At 64.8% G+C, this 16,118-nt stretch overlaps 1 protein-coding gene across 1 annotated transcript in view; it reads right to left on the minus strand.

Annotated features, from left to right (window-relative positions):
• Positions 1-5,219: 5,219 nt before the first annotated feature.
• The window catches only part of AFAP1 (actin filament associated protein 1), an 82,325-nt gene continuing 71,426 nt past the window's right edge, over positions 5,220-16,118 (minus strand). The window contains exons 16-20 of the mRNA XM_059676429.1: positions 14,188-14,352; positions 12,593-12,783; positions 11,592-11,753; positions 6,028-7,226; positions 5,220-5,948 (exon numbers count right to left, since the gene is read on the minus strand). Of these exons, the coding sequence (XP_059532412.1) occupies positions 7,200-7,226; positions 11,592-11,753; positions 12,593-12,783; positions 14,188-14,352 (545 nt within the window). The 3' untranslated portion in view covers positions 5,220-5,948; positions 6,028-7,199. The remainder of the gene's footprint in view (positions 5,949-6,027; positions 7,227-11,591; positions 11,754-12,592; positions 12,784-14,187; positions 14,353-16,118) is intronic.

Consider the following 16,118-nt stretch of genomic DNA (forward strand, 5'->3'; position numbering starts at 1 on the left):
AGTGCCAGACACCGTCCAGGCCCGAGGTCAGGGTCGGCATGGTGTCCCCTGGACACAGTCCCTGCCCCCGCTCGCCGGTGCCGGTGCGTGACCGCCCTCTGACCCTGAGCCCCGCGATTCCCTCTCCGCTGTTCGGGCAGGCTTGTCCCTGGCCACTGGCGTTCTCCCTGGAGCTCATGTCATTCTGTGAAGAGTACCTGGGCCCAGAACCTGGAAATAAGGTGGCACCTGGTTCCCCTGCACTTCCCCACCCACAGCCATCTGGGGTCACGTTCAGTGCCCACCCCACAGGCACCGGAGGGCGTGGCCTGCTGCAGCCACGAGGCGTCCCCGTCGGGCTGTGCCCACTGGGTAGATGCACACGACAGAGATGCCATCGGGTCTTTCTTATGTTTCCTTTTTAAAAACCAATAAACCACTTGTGATGCTTTTAACAACGATGAAGTGAGCGTGACATTGTTTGCCTTACTGTGGGCCTGTTCCTCAGCGTGTACCTGAAATCTCCTGCCGTGGCGGACCCCGCGCCCGTGGCCGCGCCCCGTGGGAGGAACCGGGAGCAGCGCCTGACCCCGGGGGGGGGGGGGCAGGGGGGGAGGCCATGACGTTAACCTTCTCGGCCGCTGGATCAGGACATGCGGGCAGAGCAATGATATCCCGGCCCTAACCCTGACCCTATCCCTGACCTTAACCCTGACCCTGACCCTGACCTTAACCCTATCCCTGACCCTGACCCTAACCCTGACTCCAACCCTGACCCTATCCCTATCCCTGACTCCAACCCTGACCCTATCCCTATCCCTAACCCTGACCCTATCCCTGACTCCAACCCTGACCCTATCCCTATCCCTAACCCTGACCCTGACCCTGACCCTATCCCTAGCCCTGACCCTATCCCTAACCCTGACCCTGACCCTATCCCTATCCCTAACCCTGACCCCATCCCTAACCCTGACTCCAACCCTGACCCTATCCCTAACCCTGACCCTAACCCTAACCCTGACCCTATCCCTAACCCTGACCCTATCCCTAACCCTAACCCTGACCCTATCCCTACCCCTGACCCTATCCCTAACCCTGACCCTGACCCTATCCCTAACCCTGACTCCAACCCTGACCCTATCCCTATCCCTAACCCTGACCCTATCCCTATCCCTGACCCTATCCCTAACCCTGACCCTGACCCTATCCCTAACCCTGACCCTATCCCTGACCCTGACCCTGACCCTATCCCTAACCCTGACCCTATCCCTATCCCTGACTCCAACCCTGACCCTATCCCTATCCCTAACCCTGACCCTATCCCTATCCCTGACCCTAACCCTGACCCTATCCCTATCCCTGACCCTACCCCTAACCCTGACCCTATCCCTGACCCTGACTCTAACCCTGACCCTATCCCTATCCTTAACCCTGACCCTATCCCTAACCCTGACCCTATCCCTATCCCTGACTCTAACCCTGACCCTATCCCTATCCCTGACCCTACCCCTAACCCTGACTCTAACCCTGACCCTATCCCTATCCTTAACCCTGACCCTATCCCTATCCCTGACTCTATCCCTGACCCTACCCCTAACCCTGACTCTAACCCTGACCCTATCCCTATCCTTAACCCTGACCCTATCCCTATCCCTGACCCTATCCCTATCCCTAACCCTATCACTATCCTATCCATATCCTTAACCCTAACCCCCCTATCTGTATCCCTAACCCTGACCCTGTCCCTAACCCTCACCTTAACCATATCCCTATCCCTATCCCTAACCCTGACCCTATCCTTAACACTATCTCTAGGGATAGGGTTAGGGTTAGGGATAGGGTTAGGGTTTGACCTGCATTAATGTTAGGGTTAGGGTTAGGGTTGACCTGCATTAATGTTAGGGTTAGGGTTAGGGTTTGACCTGCATTAATGTTAGGGTTAGGGTTAGGGTTTGACCTGCATTAATGTTAGGGTTAGGGTTAGGGTTTGACCTGCATTAATGTTAGGGTTAGGGTTAGGGTTTGACCTGCATTATGGTTAAGGTTAGGGTTGGGGTTGGACCTGGGCCGAGGGGGATATCAGGTGGGAGTCCTCCCTCTGGGGGGCGCTGGTGCTGGGGGTCATGGAGCTGGTTGGGACTGACACCCGGTGGGACCTTCCTGCTTGGGAACTGGTGTGGGCGAGGCTCTTGCTGGGAATTGCGGGCTTAGGAGACATGAAACCCAAGTGGGTCTTCTCTCTGTGACCCAAGAGCCCCCACAGACCCATTTCCCCTCCGCTCCCCAAGGCCCGAGCGCCGCCGCCCTCCCCTTCTCTGTGACCGAGGCCTGTGCTGGCGTTCACGCTGCCTGAACGCAGGGGCTGATGGACGGGGTGTTTTGCTGTTTACCCGTCTGTGTTATTGTCGCCCAGTGACGCCTCCAGATCAGCTGGTGGAGCCGCCGCATCCCCGCCCGGCCCGTAGCCGCCCAGGGCCTGGGACAGGCGGCACGGAAGGCCCTTCGCTGAATGCGTAGCCGTCATCCATCTGGGTCGTCGCTGCTGCGCCAGCACAGGAGCGGGTCTCACTCATGGCTGTGCTCCCAGGGCCAGAGCAGCCTGCCCCGTCCTCCCCTCGGGACACGTGAGGGCGGCTACGCTCCTTTCCTTCCGGAACCTCCTCACCTTCCGTGGGATCTGGGTGGAGAACGAGGAGGCCTCGCCGTCACCGCGCTGGGAGGGCAGGACGTGGCTCTTCCGTGGCCTGCGGGGCGTTGGGGGCTGAGCCGGTGGCTGTGTGGACGCTTTACGCTCATCCCAGGAGCCTCACACGGAGCCTGTGGGGCTGTCCCTGTCCCACTCGACGGGCGAGACAGGAGCGAGCAAGCGGCTCCAACCAGAGACCAGTGGCCTGGCCTCAGCGTCCACACCTTCCCGCTGGGCGAGAGGGCGCAGGCTTCCGTGTCCACAGTGGGGAGGCCGACAGATGGGAGACGGTGGCCATGGAAAACAGGAGCTGGTCAAGTTCCCAAGTGGAGGGGCATGCCATGCCGGGCCACGCTAAACCACGCCAGGCCATGTTAGCCCACACCAGGCCACGCCGGGCCACGCCAGACCCTGCCAAGCCATGCTAAACCCTGCCGGGCCACGCTAGACCACGCCTGACCACACCAGGCCATGCTAGACCACGCTGGGGCATGCTAGACCCCGCCTGGCCGTGCTAGACTACGCCGGGCCACACGGGAAAGAGTGGACCCAGTCAGGAGGCCGAGAGGGGACAACCTGAGCAAGAACCATCTGGTGGTTTCCACAGGGAGGCGGCCAGCAGGCTCAGGCGGCTGGGCTGAGTGGTGTCAGGAGTGCTGGGGCGAAGGCTGTCCTGGGTGCCTGGTCCCTGCCCTGGGGCGGGCGGGTGGCAGGGGGCAGTGTCTGAGTGCCTGGGCCCGGGGAGCCCCTGGGGTGGGTCGGGGGGCTCAGCTTGGCTTGCACATGGAAGGTGAGCTCCAGCGAGCCCGTCACTCTCCCCAGGGCCTGGCCAGCCTGGGAAGGACGCCCGTCCAGGCAGCCAAGTCCTAGGTGTCAGAGGACCAGAGTAACAGGCAACCTTGGCACACGGCCGCCCGCCCCCTTTTCCCCTCCCTCCTTCCGCCTCCTTCCCCCTCTCCCCTCCCTCCCCCCTTTTCCCTCCCTCCTTCCGCCTCCCTCCTCCTTCCCTCCCTCCCCCTCTCCCTCCCTCGCCCTCCTCCCCCTTCCCTCCCTCCCTCTCCTTTCCCTCCCTCTTTTTTCCCTCCCTCCCCCTCCCTTCTTCTCCCCACCCTCCCCCTCCCTCCCTCTCTCTGTAAATGTCAGTGGGAAGAAGACAGGAGGCCTGGAAAGTGGTTTATTGACGACACACAGTCACGCCACAGGCGCCGGTCCGGGCTACGCGGGGACAGGACAGGACAGGACAGAACAGGACAGTCCTTCAGCAAGAAACTCAAGTGAGGCGGCTACAAAAGGGGCAAATGGAAACGAATGTTTCCACGGCCAGTTTCTTCTGATAAAATCTTTCACTTTATGAATTAAATACATTGAGAAACAGTGAAAATCTATGTACAGTCATTTAAACAGCGCTGCCAACACAGTCTGTTTAAGGACACCCTCCGCCTCCTGCGTCTGTCACAGAGAACCTTAAACAGGACTTTAGTTCTTAAAAAACACAGTAAGGAAAGAATTACATTCTTAGTAGAAGATCTCACAGTGGACAGCGTGGTCGGTCGCCGCTGAAGATCTGCGGTGTAAAGGCTGGTGTGAGAGTTTAGACGCCCTTCCCGTGAGCAAGTCAAATGCAGAGTCTCTTGTTAAAAACCCTCTGGCCCCTAAGAACTAGGGTCGGCGATCCCGCTTGGAAAGATCTTCCGTGGCGACTAGCGGGCAGCCGGGGGCACCGGCTCTGCACGGCGAGGCTGGGGACGCCCCGGGGAGCCGCTCACAGGCGCCCGTGCCCACGCCCGCGGCCAGGCGGCTCCGCGTCCTCCGTGCCGCCGCGTCGTGTGGGGCACGAAGGTGGTAGTTCATCTTCAGTTCATTTCACAGTATCGACGCAGCCACCACGGGGTGACCAGACAGCGTAACAGCAGGAACAAATAATAATAATAATAATGATAATCACCCTCTTTAAAACTGTGCCACGAGCTGACATTGTTTCCTGTTAAAAATTACATTAGAAAAGAAGGCAATCGCTGTGCATTTCAATGTTGCTGCGCCCTTGGCGGGAGTGAGCCCCTGTGGGGACGCCGGTCCGCGCTGGCTGCCCAGGCCGCGTCGGCTGCGGGCCCTGCTGGTGCGCCCAGCACCCATCCCGGGGCTCCTGTCACATGACCTGGTGCATAAACAGCCCTGACGCACCAGCCTGCCGCTCCGGGCTGGGTGTGGCCTTTGGGCCCAAGGCCCAGGATTTGAAACAAACTTTGCAAAAGGTGGCAAATGGCCACCTGGCCCAGGGCTTGGGTTTTCAGAAACAGCCAGGACAAGTGAGGGACAGGGAGATGGTGCACCCGTGTCGGGGGCAAGGCTGGCTTTGTGCCATGGGTGTCTGAGGTCACCAGGGTTGCCCCGAGAGAAGAGCTGGAAGAGATGGCGGGAGGCCGTGCCCCGTGAGTCCGGCCTGTGGTACAATCCCGCTCAGCCGCCTGCCGTGGTGGCGCCATCCACCCCGGGGCCTCTGGGCAAAGGGGACCACAGGCCTGACAGCCCCTCACCACCACTTTGCTCTGGGCATGGGGGGTGTAAAAGTGGAGGGGCTCTGAGGCTGGCAGGGCCTCAGGCCCAGCAGGAGGGGCTGAGACCACGAGGGCACCCCCCAGCCCCCTCTCATGCCGTCTGGACCCCTGGAGTCTGGCCCGCGCTCTGAACATGACCATCTGTTAAGGGACCCGGTTCTCCCAGGGCAACAGGACTTCGCCCCATCGGACAGAAGCCTGGTGTGTCTACTATGTACAGATATAAATTAGAAGCTATACTTACTGAACATACACAAATAAATAACTCACTTGGAAGCAAATGCTTTAAGCTGGTTTCTGATCACATCTAGGACACAGAGACGCGCTATCGTGGGCGTCAGCAGCCTCCCCTTGGGGCACCCCGTCTCCCCAGCGGAACGTTCCCCGCCCCCCTTAAAGGCTTGTGGTTATGGAAGGGGATTAAAACCCGGCTTTACGAACGCCGCCTGTGTCCGCCAGGAGTCGAAGGCTGGACCCCGGGCAGGCGCACACGGCCGGGAGGTTGCCCACCGCCGGGCCTCCCGTGTGGTGAGTTGGACCTGGAGGCTCTCTTGGGCCAGGGCGGCTGCAGGCACAGTGGCGAGTGAGGCCTCGCTTGACTGGAAACCACTGGACCCGGAGCTGCAAGGCGACGGGAGAGCGAGCCTTCCCTTCCAGGAAGAGAGCTGTGTGCGGCCGGGTGCTCCCTGCGCTGGCTCCCAGCAGGCCGGGCCGCCCCGGGGTCACTGCTGAGTGCTGGGGGGCCAGCCTCCAGCGCCATCCTGGGTGTGAGGTCAGCAGGGCAGGCCGGACCCGCCCCGGGGTCACTGCTGAGTGCTGGGGGACCAGCCTCCAGCGCCATCCTGGGTGTGAGGAGGCCAGCAGGGCAGGCCAGGGCCGACCTCCTGACCAACGTCCCGGCAGGCGGCTCTGCAGGGAGCTCAGGCCCCGGGTGGAGCCCAGGTAAGCACCTTCCAGCTCCTCACGCGGGACTGGCTTCCGTGGAGCCGGTCACGTCCCATACAGCCCAACCCTGAGCCCCCACAGGACCCTGGCGCCCAGCGAGCACTGAGAGGCCTGGGGACAGTGTGGGCTGCTAGGCTGCGTGGAGGCCAGCACCCTGTCCCCTGGGTCTCAGGGGGTCACCCAGGGGCTCCCCGGGAGGCAGACGGCACAGTGATGAGGAGGCCGTATGAGGCCTGTGTGCCGGGAGGAGGGGCGAGCCCAGGTCCACGGACACGGCTATGGCTCGGAATTGCAAACTGGGGGCGGGGGATTTGGGGGGCTGGAGGCTCTGGAAGGCCCTCTCCTGCTCTCCGTGCTATGGCTATAGACCTGCGACTTCCAGGGCCCCCGCCGTGACGCCTAGGAAGGGAAGGGTAGCCGTGTGCCCGTGAGGCTGCCAGCTCTCCATGGGCCACTGTGGCGCCAGTGCAGGAGGTGGGGGTGGTACTGGGAAGGAGGACACAGGGCGAAGAATCCAAAACCCTCACGGCCTTTCCAAAGCAGTAACATCCTCATAAAATCGGTAGGAGCCTCCGGGAACCCCGAGGGGAAGTGCAGCACACACAGAAGTGTGAGGAGCTTAGAGAGCACGTCCCGCTACGGAGCTCCTGTCCAGAAGCTCCAGGGAAGCGCCTCCCAGCTGTCCTCAGACCCAGCTCACATGTGGTGGCTTCAGGGACGGCAGGGGAGGCGGGCAGGCAGGGGGAGGGGACACAGACAAGTGCACACTGCCCTTGGGGGCGACACGCTCCCGGCGGCCTGGCCAGTCCCCACCGCACCCCGTCGGCAGCTGGCTGGCTGGCACTGGGGGAGCCGAGACCCCACCTGGCGGAGGATGGTGTTCCATCACCTCACCCCGGCCGCCTGAAGAGACCACGTGGGAGCCAAGCGGCCGGGCACATCTCCTTACAGGACACGTCATACTGTAGAAACGTATGCCAGGTCCGGGCACGGCGGGCCTGCTGGAGCCGCGGCCTCTCGTGACGTCCGCTCTCCTACGTCCCATTCTTCAGCTCCCACTCCTGCCGGGGAAGTGAGAGCAAGAGCTGACATACACGCCAGGTGTCGGGGCACATCTGTGCCAGACAGGATGGCGGGTCCTCAAAACGCGACAGAATCCCCGTACGACCCAGGAAGGCGGTCAGCGTGTCCCACCCAGGACTGAGGGCCGCCGTGAAGACTAAGGAGGCCCCCACGCGCCTGGCCCCGAGCAGGGCCCCTCCGTCCTCGGCGGCCGCGTGGGGCACTGGCCCGATGCCGACCCTGACCCCGCTGTGCTGCCAGGCCTCTGCACTGAGCCACAGCGCCCTGCTCACCTCTCCCCACGTATACGCTGGGAATCCTCACCTTTCCGGGAGCAGAAGTCCCAGCGTAATGCATGGCGACAGCGGCAGAGCAAACGTGGCAGAAGCAAAACCAAACGGAGCTCCCGAGACACCAGGGGCACCTCCGGGCCCTCGGGCAGCAGGAGGGTGACCCTGGGTGCCGCCCACCCAGGCTGTCCCCTCCTCGGCCCCCGACGGCCACTGGGCTGTGCAAACTCAGGTGTGGGGAGGACGCCACTGGGGCGCCCTGCCCGGCTCACTGTGGGAGGTTACCCACACCCACAGCCAGTGCTTCCCAACCAGGTTCAGATGCTAACTCCACTGCTGGGCACCGGTCCCACTGGGCACACAGCCGAGGGCTGGAGTGAAGGGCTCAGGGTCACGGCCAAAAGAGGGCGTAAGAGACCCTGGGCCCAGTGGCTGTCAGGGGCGTGCGACCTCTGGGGCAGCCCGGCGCTGAGTCCTCGGACCCAGCTCACATGTGGTGGCTCTGAAAGCATGGCCATAGCCTCCCACCGGGGCTCACAGCCTCCCGCCGGGGCTCACAGCCGCCCGCCTAGACTCACAGCCACCCGCCTAGACTCACAGCCGCCCACCGGGGCTCACAGCCGCCCGCCTAGACTCACAGCCGCCCGCCTAGACTCACAGCCGCCCACCGGGGCTCACAGCCGCCCGCCTAGACTCACAGCCACCTGCCTAGACTCACAGCCGCCCACCGGGGCTCACAGCCGCCCGCCTAGACTCACAGCCGCCCACCGGGGCTCACAGCCACCCGCCTAGACTCACAGCTGCCCACCGGGGCTCACAGCCGCCCACCGGGGCTCACAGCCTCCCGCCTAGACTCACAGCCACCCGCCTAGACTCACAGCCGCCCGCCTAGACTCACAGCCACCCGCCTAGACTCACAGCCGCCCACCGGGGCTCACAGCCACCCGCCTAGACTCACAGCCGCCCACCGGGGCTCACAGCCGCCCACTGGGGCTCACAGCCTCCCGCCTAGACTCACAGCCACCCGCCTAGACTCACAGCCGCCCGCCTAGACTCACAGCCACCCGCCTAGACTCACAGCCGCCCACCGGGGCTCACAGCCACCCGCCTAGACTCACAGCCGCCCGCCTAGACTCACAGCCGCCCGCTGGGGCTCACAGCCTCCCGCCTAGACTCACAGCCACCCGCCTAGACTCACAGCCGCCCACCTAGACTCACAGCCGCCCACCGGGGCTCACAGCCACCCGCCTAGACTCACAGCCGCCCACCGGGGCTCACAGCCGCCCACCGGGGCTCACAGCCTCCCGCCTAGACTCACAGCCACCCGCCTAGACTCACAGCCGCCCGCCTAGACTCACAGCCACCCGCCTAGACTCACAGCCGCCCACCGGGGCTCACAGCCACCCGCCTAGACTCACAGCCGCCCGCCTAGACTCACAGCCGCCCACCGGGGCTCACAGCCGCCCACCGGGGCTCACAGCCGCCCACCGGGGCTCACAGCCACCCGCCTAGACTCACAGCCGCCCGCCTAGACTCACAGCCGCCCACCGGGGCTCACAGCCTCCCGCCTAGACTCACAGCCACCCGCCTAGACTCACAGCCGCCCACCGGGGCTCACAGCCACCCGCCTGGGCTCACAGCCACCCGCCTAGACTCACAGCCGCCCACCGGGGCTCACAGCCGCCCGCCTAGACTCACAGCCACCCGCCTAGACTCACAGCCGCCCACCGGGGCTCACAGCCACCCGCCTAGACTCACAGCCGCCCACCGGGGCTCACAGCCGCCCACCGGGGCTCACAGCCTCCCGCCTAGACTCACAGCCACCCGCCTAGACTCACAGCCGCCCGCCTAGACTCACAGCCACCCGCCTAGACTCACAGCCGCCCACCGGGGCTCACAGCCACCCGCCTAGACTCACAGCCGCCCGCCTAGACTCACAGCCGCCCACCGGGGCTCACAGCCGCCCACCGGGGCTCACAGCCGCCCACCGGGGCTCACAGCCACCCGCCTAGACTCACAGCCGCCCGCCTAGACTCACAGCCGCCCACCGGGGCTCACAGCCTCCCGCCTAGACTCACAGCCACCCGCCTAGACTCACAGCCGCCCACCGGGGCTCACAGCCACCCACCTGGGCTCACAGCCACCCGCCTAGACTCACAGCCGCCCACCGGGGCTCACAGCCGCCCGCCTAGACTCACAGCCACCCGCCTAGACTCACAGCCGCCCACCGGGGCTCACAGCCACCCGCCTAGACTCACAGCCGCCCACCGGGGCTCACAGCCGCCCACCGGGGCTCACAGCCACCCGCCTAGACTCACAGCCGCCCACCGGGGCTCACAGCCACCCGCCTAGACTCACAGCCGCCCACCGGGGCTCACAGCCACCCGCCTAGACTCACAGCCGCCCGCCGGGGCTCACAGCCGGGGCTCACAGCCGCCCGCCGGGGCTCACAGCCGCCCGCCGGGGCTCATAGCCGGGGCTCACAGCCGCCCACCGGGGCTCACAGCCGCCCGCCGGGGCTCACAGCCGCCCGCTGGGGCTCACAGCCGCCCGCCGGGGCTCACAGCCGGGGCTCACAGCCGCCCGCCGGGGCTCACAGCCGCCCGCTGGGGCTCACAGCCGCCCGCCGGGGCTCATAGCTGGGGCTCACAGCCGCCCGCCGGGGCTCACAGCCGGGGCTCACAGCCGCCCACCGGGGCTCAAAGGGGGCTCACAGCTGCCCGCCGGGGCTCAGAGCTTTCCCAGGCCGAGCGGGGAATGCTGGGCCTGCAGCTGGACGTCGTGGCCACTCCGGAGCCCTCCGCTAGGAGACCCTGGCGGTGACCTGCACGCACACGACCTGTGGCGGCACCGCTCTCCTGCTCAGTCCCCTCCGCAGGAACCGGAGCTCCCTGAGCACGGCCGGGAAACATTCCCGAGCCCGAGTGCTGGGACCACTCTCGTCCTCGGAAAAGGCCAGCGGGCGAATGAGACCACACGTGCGAGGCACCGACGAGTGGGTGACTGTCCCAGAGTCGAAAGGCCACGTGCCACCCCTTCCTGCCGCTGGGGGACCCGCGTCACTGTTCTCGGGAAGCCTGGAGACCCTGCTCCATCGCACTCTCCACGAGAGGCCGCGTCCTCGGTGCTCTCCGGCCGGGCGGTGGCCGGGCTGCATGGTCGCGGGGCCCCCGCCGCGCCGCCACCCCTCATGGGACGTCCACCGCGAGGAAGCGGCCGGAGCTGAGCTGCCCAGGCCCCAGACGCTGAACACGGCAGAGAGCAGCCCCCTGGAGGCAGCGTGCACGCCACGTAAAGCTGGGATCTTGGACCACAAAGACCCAGCAGCCAATGCTGTCCCCGCATTCCCATCTGCAAACAGGGGACCCGGATGAGGGCTCAGTGCCAACCCCTCAGGCGCAGTCTAGGGACCTGGGGGCTGAGACCGGCCCAGGGAGGCGCACAGAGGCTCTCCCTCCCTCCGTCACCAGCCCGTCTCCATCAAGTGCACGGCCTTCAAACTCCTGGGTGTGGGTCGCCGGACCCTCCCGTGAACATGCCACGAGCAGTGAGCGGCTAACCCTGCCTTACCGGACACCAGACCCACCACGCGGAAAGCAAGGCTTCTAGCCAGCCCGGAAGCGCCTCAGAGCTGCTGGAGGACAGAGCAGCGAGAGCAGCCAGAGCCCGAGGTGTGAGGGAGGTGCCTGGCCTCCACGCCTGGACGGGCAGGTGCCGTGGCACCAAGTGTGGCTTTTCCGTGGGGCACACCTTCAGCCACCAAGTCCAGAGCTGTTTGCTCTAAAGAACTATACGTCGTTTCTAAGTTTTTCTGGGGTCGTAAGCTTCGCAGCACAAACAGTGGCTGATCCATCAGAAGGCACTGCGGCACCTCCGACACCAGCGGCCAGGCGGCCGGTGGAGGGACTGGGAGACTGTGCTGGGTCACCAGGTCACCACGTGGCACCGAGTGGAAGGCTGTGGGACGGGACACGCCTGGCCCCTCTGCCCCTCCCACCCACACGACGCTGAAGCCGCAGAGTCCGCGCCCGGCAGGCGGGTGAGCAGGCGTCCCACACGCACGAGGGCACTGACCTTGGCCTTCCGAAGCACGTGCCCCCGGCAGGGAGAGCTGCCGGCCGGCTGGCTCTTCCTCAGGACGGCGGCGCTGTTCACGGGCACGGGGCCCTCGGCGTCACTGGTCTCGCAGCTGGACAGCGGGGAGTTCTCCAGAGTCCGGGGCCTGAGCACTGGGGACTGAGAGAGGCGGCGGGGCTGCTTTCCAGCAGGGATGGCGCCTTTACCGGGAACAGGGGGCTCGGGTACGCCACCCACAGTGAGGACACCAGGTGTCTGTGTGGTCCCTGTCCAGTGCTCAGAGCACCTTCCAACGTCTGTCTCACAGACAGGAAGATGGAGGCGCAGAGAGACACTCAACCGGCTGGTCATGCTGGGAAGCGGGGAGGCCCAGTCCGCGTCCTCTGCCTCCAGCCCAGCACGTGCTTCTCACAGTCCCCTCTCCGGGGACTCGAACTCCCAGGCACCCTCTCACCCGCAGCCCCGGCAGCAGAGACGTGGTGGCAGCCGCAGCAGGAGCGGGGAACCGCACGCGGCCAGCTCATGGGAGGAACCGGGCAGAGCAGGCCCAGGATTCGGGCTGTGGAAAAGACCAGGACCTGCCAGTTTGGCTCAGTGGACAGAGCGTCAGCCTGTGGACTGAAGGGTCCCGGGTTTGACTGGTCAAGGGCTCAAACCTCGGTTGCAGGCTCAATGCAAATTGATGTTTCTCTCTCTCTCTCTCTCTCTCTCTCTCTCTCTCTCTCTCTCTCTCTCTCCCCCCCCTCCCTCCCTCCCCTCCCTTCCCTCTCTCTCAAAAAAAAAAAAAAAAAAAAAAAAAGAAAGGAAGGAAGGAAGAAAGAAGGAAAGGGAAAAGACCCTCAGGTGAGGGTTACAAGTAAATGAGTGTCGGAGCTGACGCGCAGCTGTGTGCTGTGCTGGGTGAGGCTGGGCGGGCGGCCAGTCTAGAAGAACGAGGGGGGGGGGGCGTTTTCTCTGGGCGCCGTGCTTGCGGTGCTCAGGGGCGCGGGGGACGGTACCTGTGGACTCGAGGTCCCTGAGCGGGGCTCGATGGCCAGCCCCAGGGTGACGCCGCCGGCCAGGGCCTTGCGGAGGCTCTCCGTGACCTCGGTGAGCTCCAGCTCCAGGCTGACACGCTCCGCCTCCTTCCGCCGGCACTCCTCCTCCAGCGCCTTCAGCTTCTCCTCCAGGGCCAGCTGCGCCTTCCTGCCTGGGAGCGGGGGACGGGGAGACGCCGGGGCTCAGGCTCCAGACCTGGGTCCCTCTGACACTCACATCAGCCCTGAGAGGAGCCACGCCCACGCCGGCACCCCACCCCTGCCTTGGCTGCAGCTGGAAGAAGGGCCCCCAGGGGGCCTCAGCGTGCTCATCTGTCACGTGGACCGTGAGCTGCGGATGATTCTTCCGCCACTGCCTCCCGAGCCCTCCGGCCCTACGTCAAACACCTCACTCCTCCACAGAGCATGGCACGCGTTTCTCCCGGGCACACGTGTTTCATTACTGCAACGTGTGGCAGTGACACAGGAAGGCTGGCACTGTACCCACAGGGCAGCTAAGAAAACCGAATCCAAGGGTAACTGAGTGTGTGGCCTGGGCCGGTGCACAGCACGCGGGGCTCTGCTTTGAGGCCAGAAGCGGGTCTAACCCTTCTGCGTCATCACCATCCGCTCCCACCCTCCGCCTGCCACTGCACTCTGCCTGGCAGCCGCCCCGCCTCCGAGCAGTGATCTTGGTCCTGCCCAGCCAGCGCCCGCCTCCAGTCTTTACGTGGCAAGAGCACTTTCATGCCCGTCACGGAGGCGGTCAGCAAAGGCTCCAGCTCCGTAGCCGTGTGCCAGCCCTCCCCCCCCCCCGCCCCGGCTCCCGCACACTGAGCTACCTGGAGGCAGGCGTCTCCCCGGCTCTCTGCTCCACCACCCCCCCCCCCCCCCCCCCCGTGCTGGGCCAACCACACGGAGACCTGGGTCAGAGCTGCCCAGGTGAGACCAGCCTGGAGCTGAGGCCTGTGTGTCCGCAGTTCTGTCCCTAACCAGGCTCCCCCTGACCCCCACCCTGTGCCCACTCCTGACGGCACGAACAAGCCAGCCTGGCCCAGCACAGCGGCCTGCCTCGCTCCAGGACTGCCTTTACTCAGCTCCGCTCTGCGGTGGTTCCCCTGACCTGGCCTCACCCCATCCCTTCCAATACTCACACTGCCCTCCCTCAGCGGGATCTCCTCTGGGGTGCAGGGCTCCCTGTACCGTGTGGAGACCTCTCACCTGCCTCTGAACGTTACCTGTCCCTGTGGACTGTCCTCCTGCGAGGAACCCAATGCCTCATGGACGCAGTGCCCACTCACGGCCCTCAGGCTCCAGACAATCCCTGCCAGCGGGCCAGAGGCGGGACAGCTCCCGGCACCTGTCTCCCTGCCTGTCCCGGGACTCCCGCACCTGAGCACCCATCCCCCCTGCCTGTCCCGGGACTCCCGCACCCGGCACCTGCCCTCGGCTAACGGGCAGTGCCTCTAGACCCCCGGGACGCAGTGTGGGCCGCCAGCTGAATCTTAGCCGCAAGCTGATGAGAGGCCTGCGGCAGACAGAGGGAGGCAGACCCTCCTGGACGGGCGCCCTCCTACCAGCGTTCGCCTCGATGGCGGCCCGCAAGTCCCTCCTTTCCTTCCGGAGCTGGGCCAGCCTGGTCCGCAGGGCTTCCTTCCGCCGCAGCAGCTCCTCTTCCTTGGTCTGCAGGCGCCTGGCATCTGCTTCCACCCTGTTCTTGCCGTATCTGTACTGGTCAGCATCTGAAAGACACGCAGGGAAAGCAGTTAGCCTGCAGACACAAGGGAGCTTCCCAGGGCCCTCGGTCAGCCCGCTCGCTCGGTCAACTCAGAGCTGGCTCCCTGGAATCCAACAGAAGAGAGCGGGCCGGTCTGAACCAGCTGATTATCCAGGATTCTCGGGAACAATGTTCTACGTGACAAGACAGTATTAAGAAATCCCTCTAATCCTCTTCCCTTCCCGCCGGCACCTCACCACAGTGCACAACCCACATCTGCAGGGAGGAGGCGTCAGCGTCACATGCAATCCTGGCTGTGGCCAGTGCCCGTAGGTTGAAACTTCTCCCCCAGCCCGTCACAGCTGGCCCACAGCCCTGTCCAGCGCTTTGCTGACCCAGCAGCAGCTACGCACCGGCACGGACTGAACACGCAATAGCATCAGTGGGTGAACGAACGGACAATGAGAAGGAAGCGGCAACACAGGGCGGGTCTGGGGCTCGACTGTTAGGTCTGAATCCCAGCTTGTCGCCTGAAGAGGTGATGAAGCTAACGAGACGGGCCCAGGGCCACCATGTTCGAAGATTCCACCTCGGTCAGTCCTCCCACTGCTTCTGGCATCGCACCGCCCAGGCCTGACTGCGGCTCAGCAGCTCCATCCTCTCGCCACGTGCGCCGCTGCTTGTCCGCCCGATGCCCTCGCTAGACGAGAAAGGGCGTCACAGAGACGCAGAGGGCAGAGCGATGGCCATGACGCAGGCCGTGGCACGAGGGGCCGAGAAGCCCTCCAGCGCAGCTGCGCCCGCTCTCAAGCAGGTGCCCAGGCCTCGCGTGGGGGTGGCTTTATAATTTGATCTTTGTATCTAAAGCCCGTCTCACGATGCCTGGGACAAGGTGACGCTCCCAAAGACGGCAGCGGAGCGCCACCGATGGAGGCCCCGGAGGCCGCCCCTCCCCACTCAGCATGCACAGAGAGCACGTTGGCGGCAACTGACCAAACCGGCCAGCGGACGCCGAGCACTGCTGTCCGTGGCTCAGGGGCAGGACGTGCTGGGCAGACAGAGCGGAGTCCAAACCCCCGTCTCTGATCTCCAAACGAAGGCGCTTCCCCAGCGCACACGTGCCCCTCCCCTGGTCTACAGTGAACGCAGCAAAAACACAGAAGGCAATTTTTTCTCTCATTTGTCACCATTAGATGTCACCACAGTTAATAAAAGTTCCCTCCAGAAGGCGTCATAAAATAGAGGAATCAATCACGGGAATGAAATCGGCCGTGACTGAGGGGTTCCGTGCCCGGTCTCGCCCAAGCTCGGTGCCCTCCCCACGGGACACCAGCAGGGATTTAAGTGACCGCGGGCACGCGCCTGCGCCAGGGAAGTAAGGTTTGCGAGAGGAGGTCGAAGGTCAGCACATCCCCCGAACTCGAGGAGCAGGCTGTGGCCCGCTGGCTCCCGCCTGCCGCTCTGAGGGTGACTCCCGTGCAGGCCACCTGTGTCCCGGCAGGAGCAGCCTGCCCTGCTGGGCAGCTCGGAGGCGGGTGTGCATGTACGCCCCTGCCCCCCGCCCGCCGCGTACCCCGTGACTCAGACCCCTCGCAGTGCACGCGGCAGGTACAGGGCGCTGGCTGGAGCGGAGGCCTGATCTGCCGCTCCACGGGGCCTGAGTCAGAAAACACGGACACTCCCTCCCCTGGAACCCTCCCTGCCGGCCAGGCCCCTGGAGCTCCGGGGCCCGCGTCTGCTGTGTGACCCTCGTCCACTCAGGCACCTTGGCCACAACGGCACTGTCTTATC

This window comes from Myotis daubentonii, chromosome 1 (genome assembly GCF_963259705.1).
Source record: "Myotis daubentonii chromosome 1, mMyoDau2.1, whole genome shotgun sequence".
NCBI lineage: Eukaryota > Metazoa > Chordata > Mammalia > Chiroptera > Vespertilionidae > Myotis > Myotis daubentonii.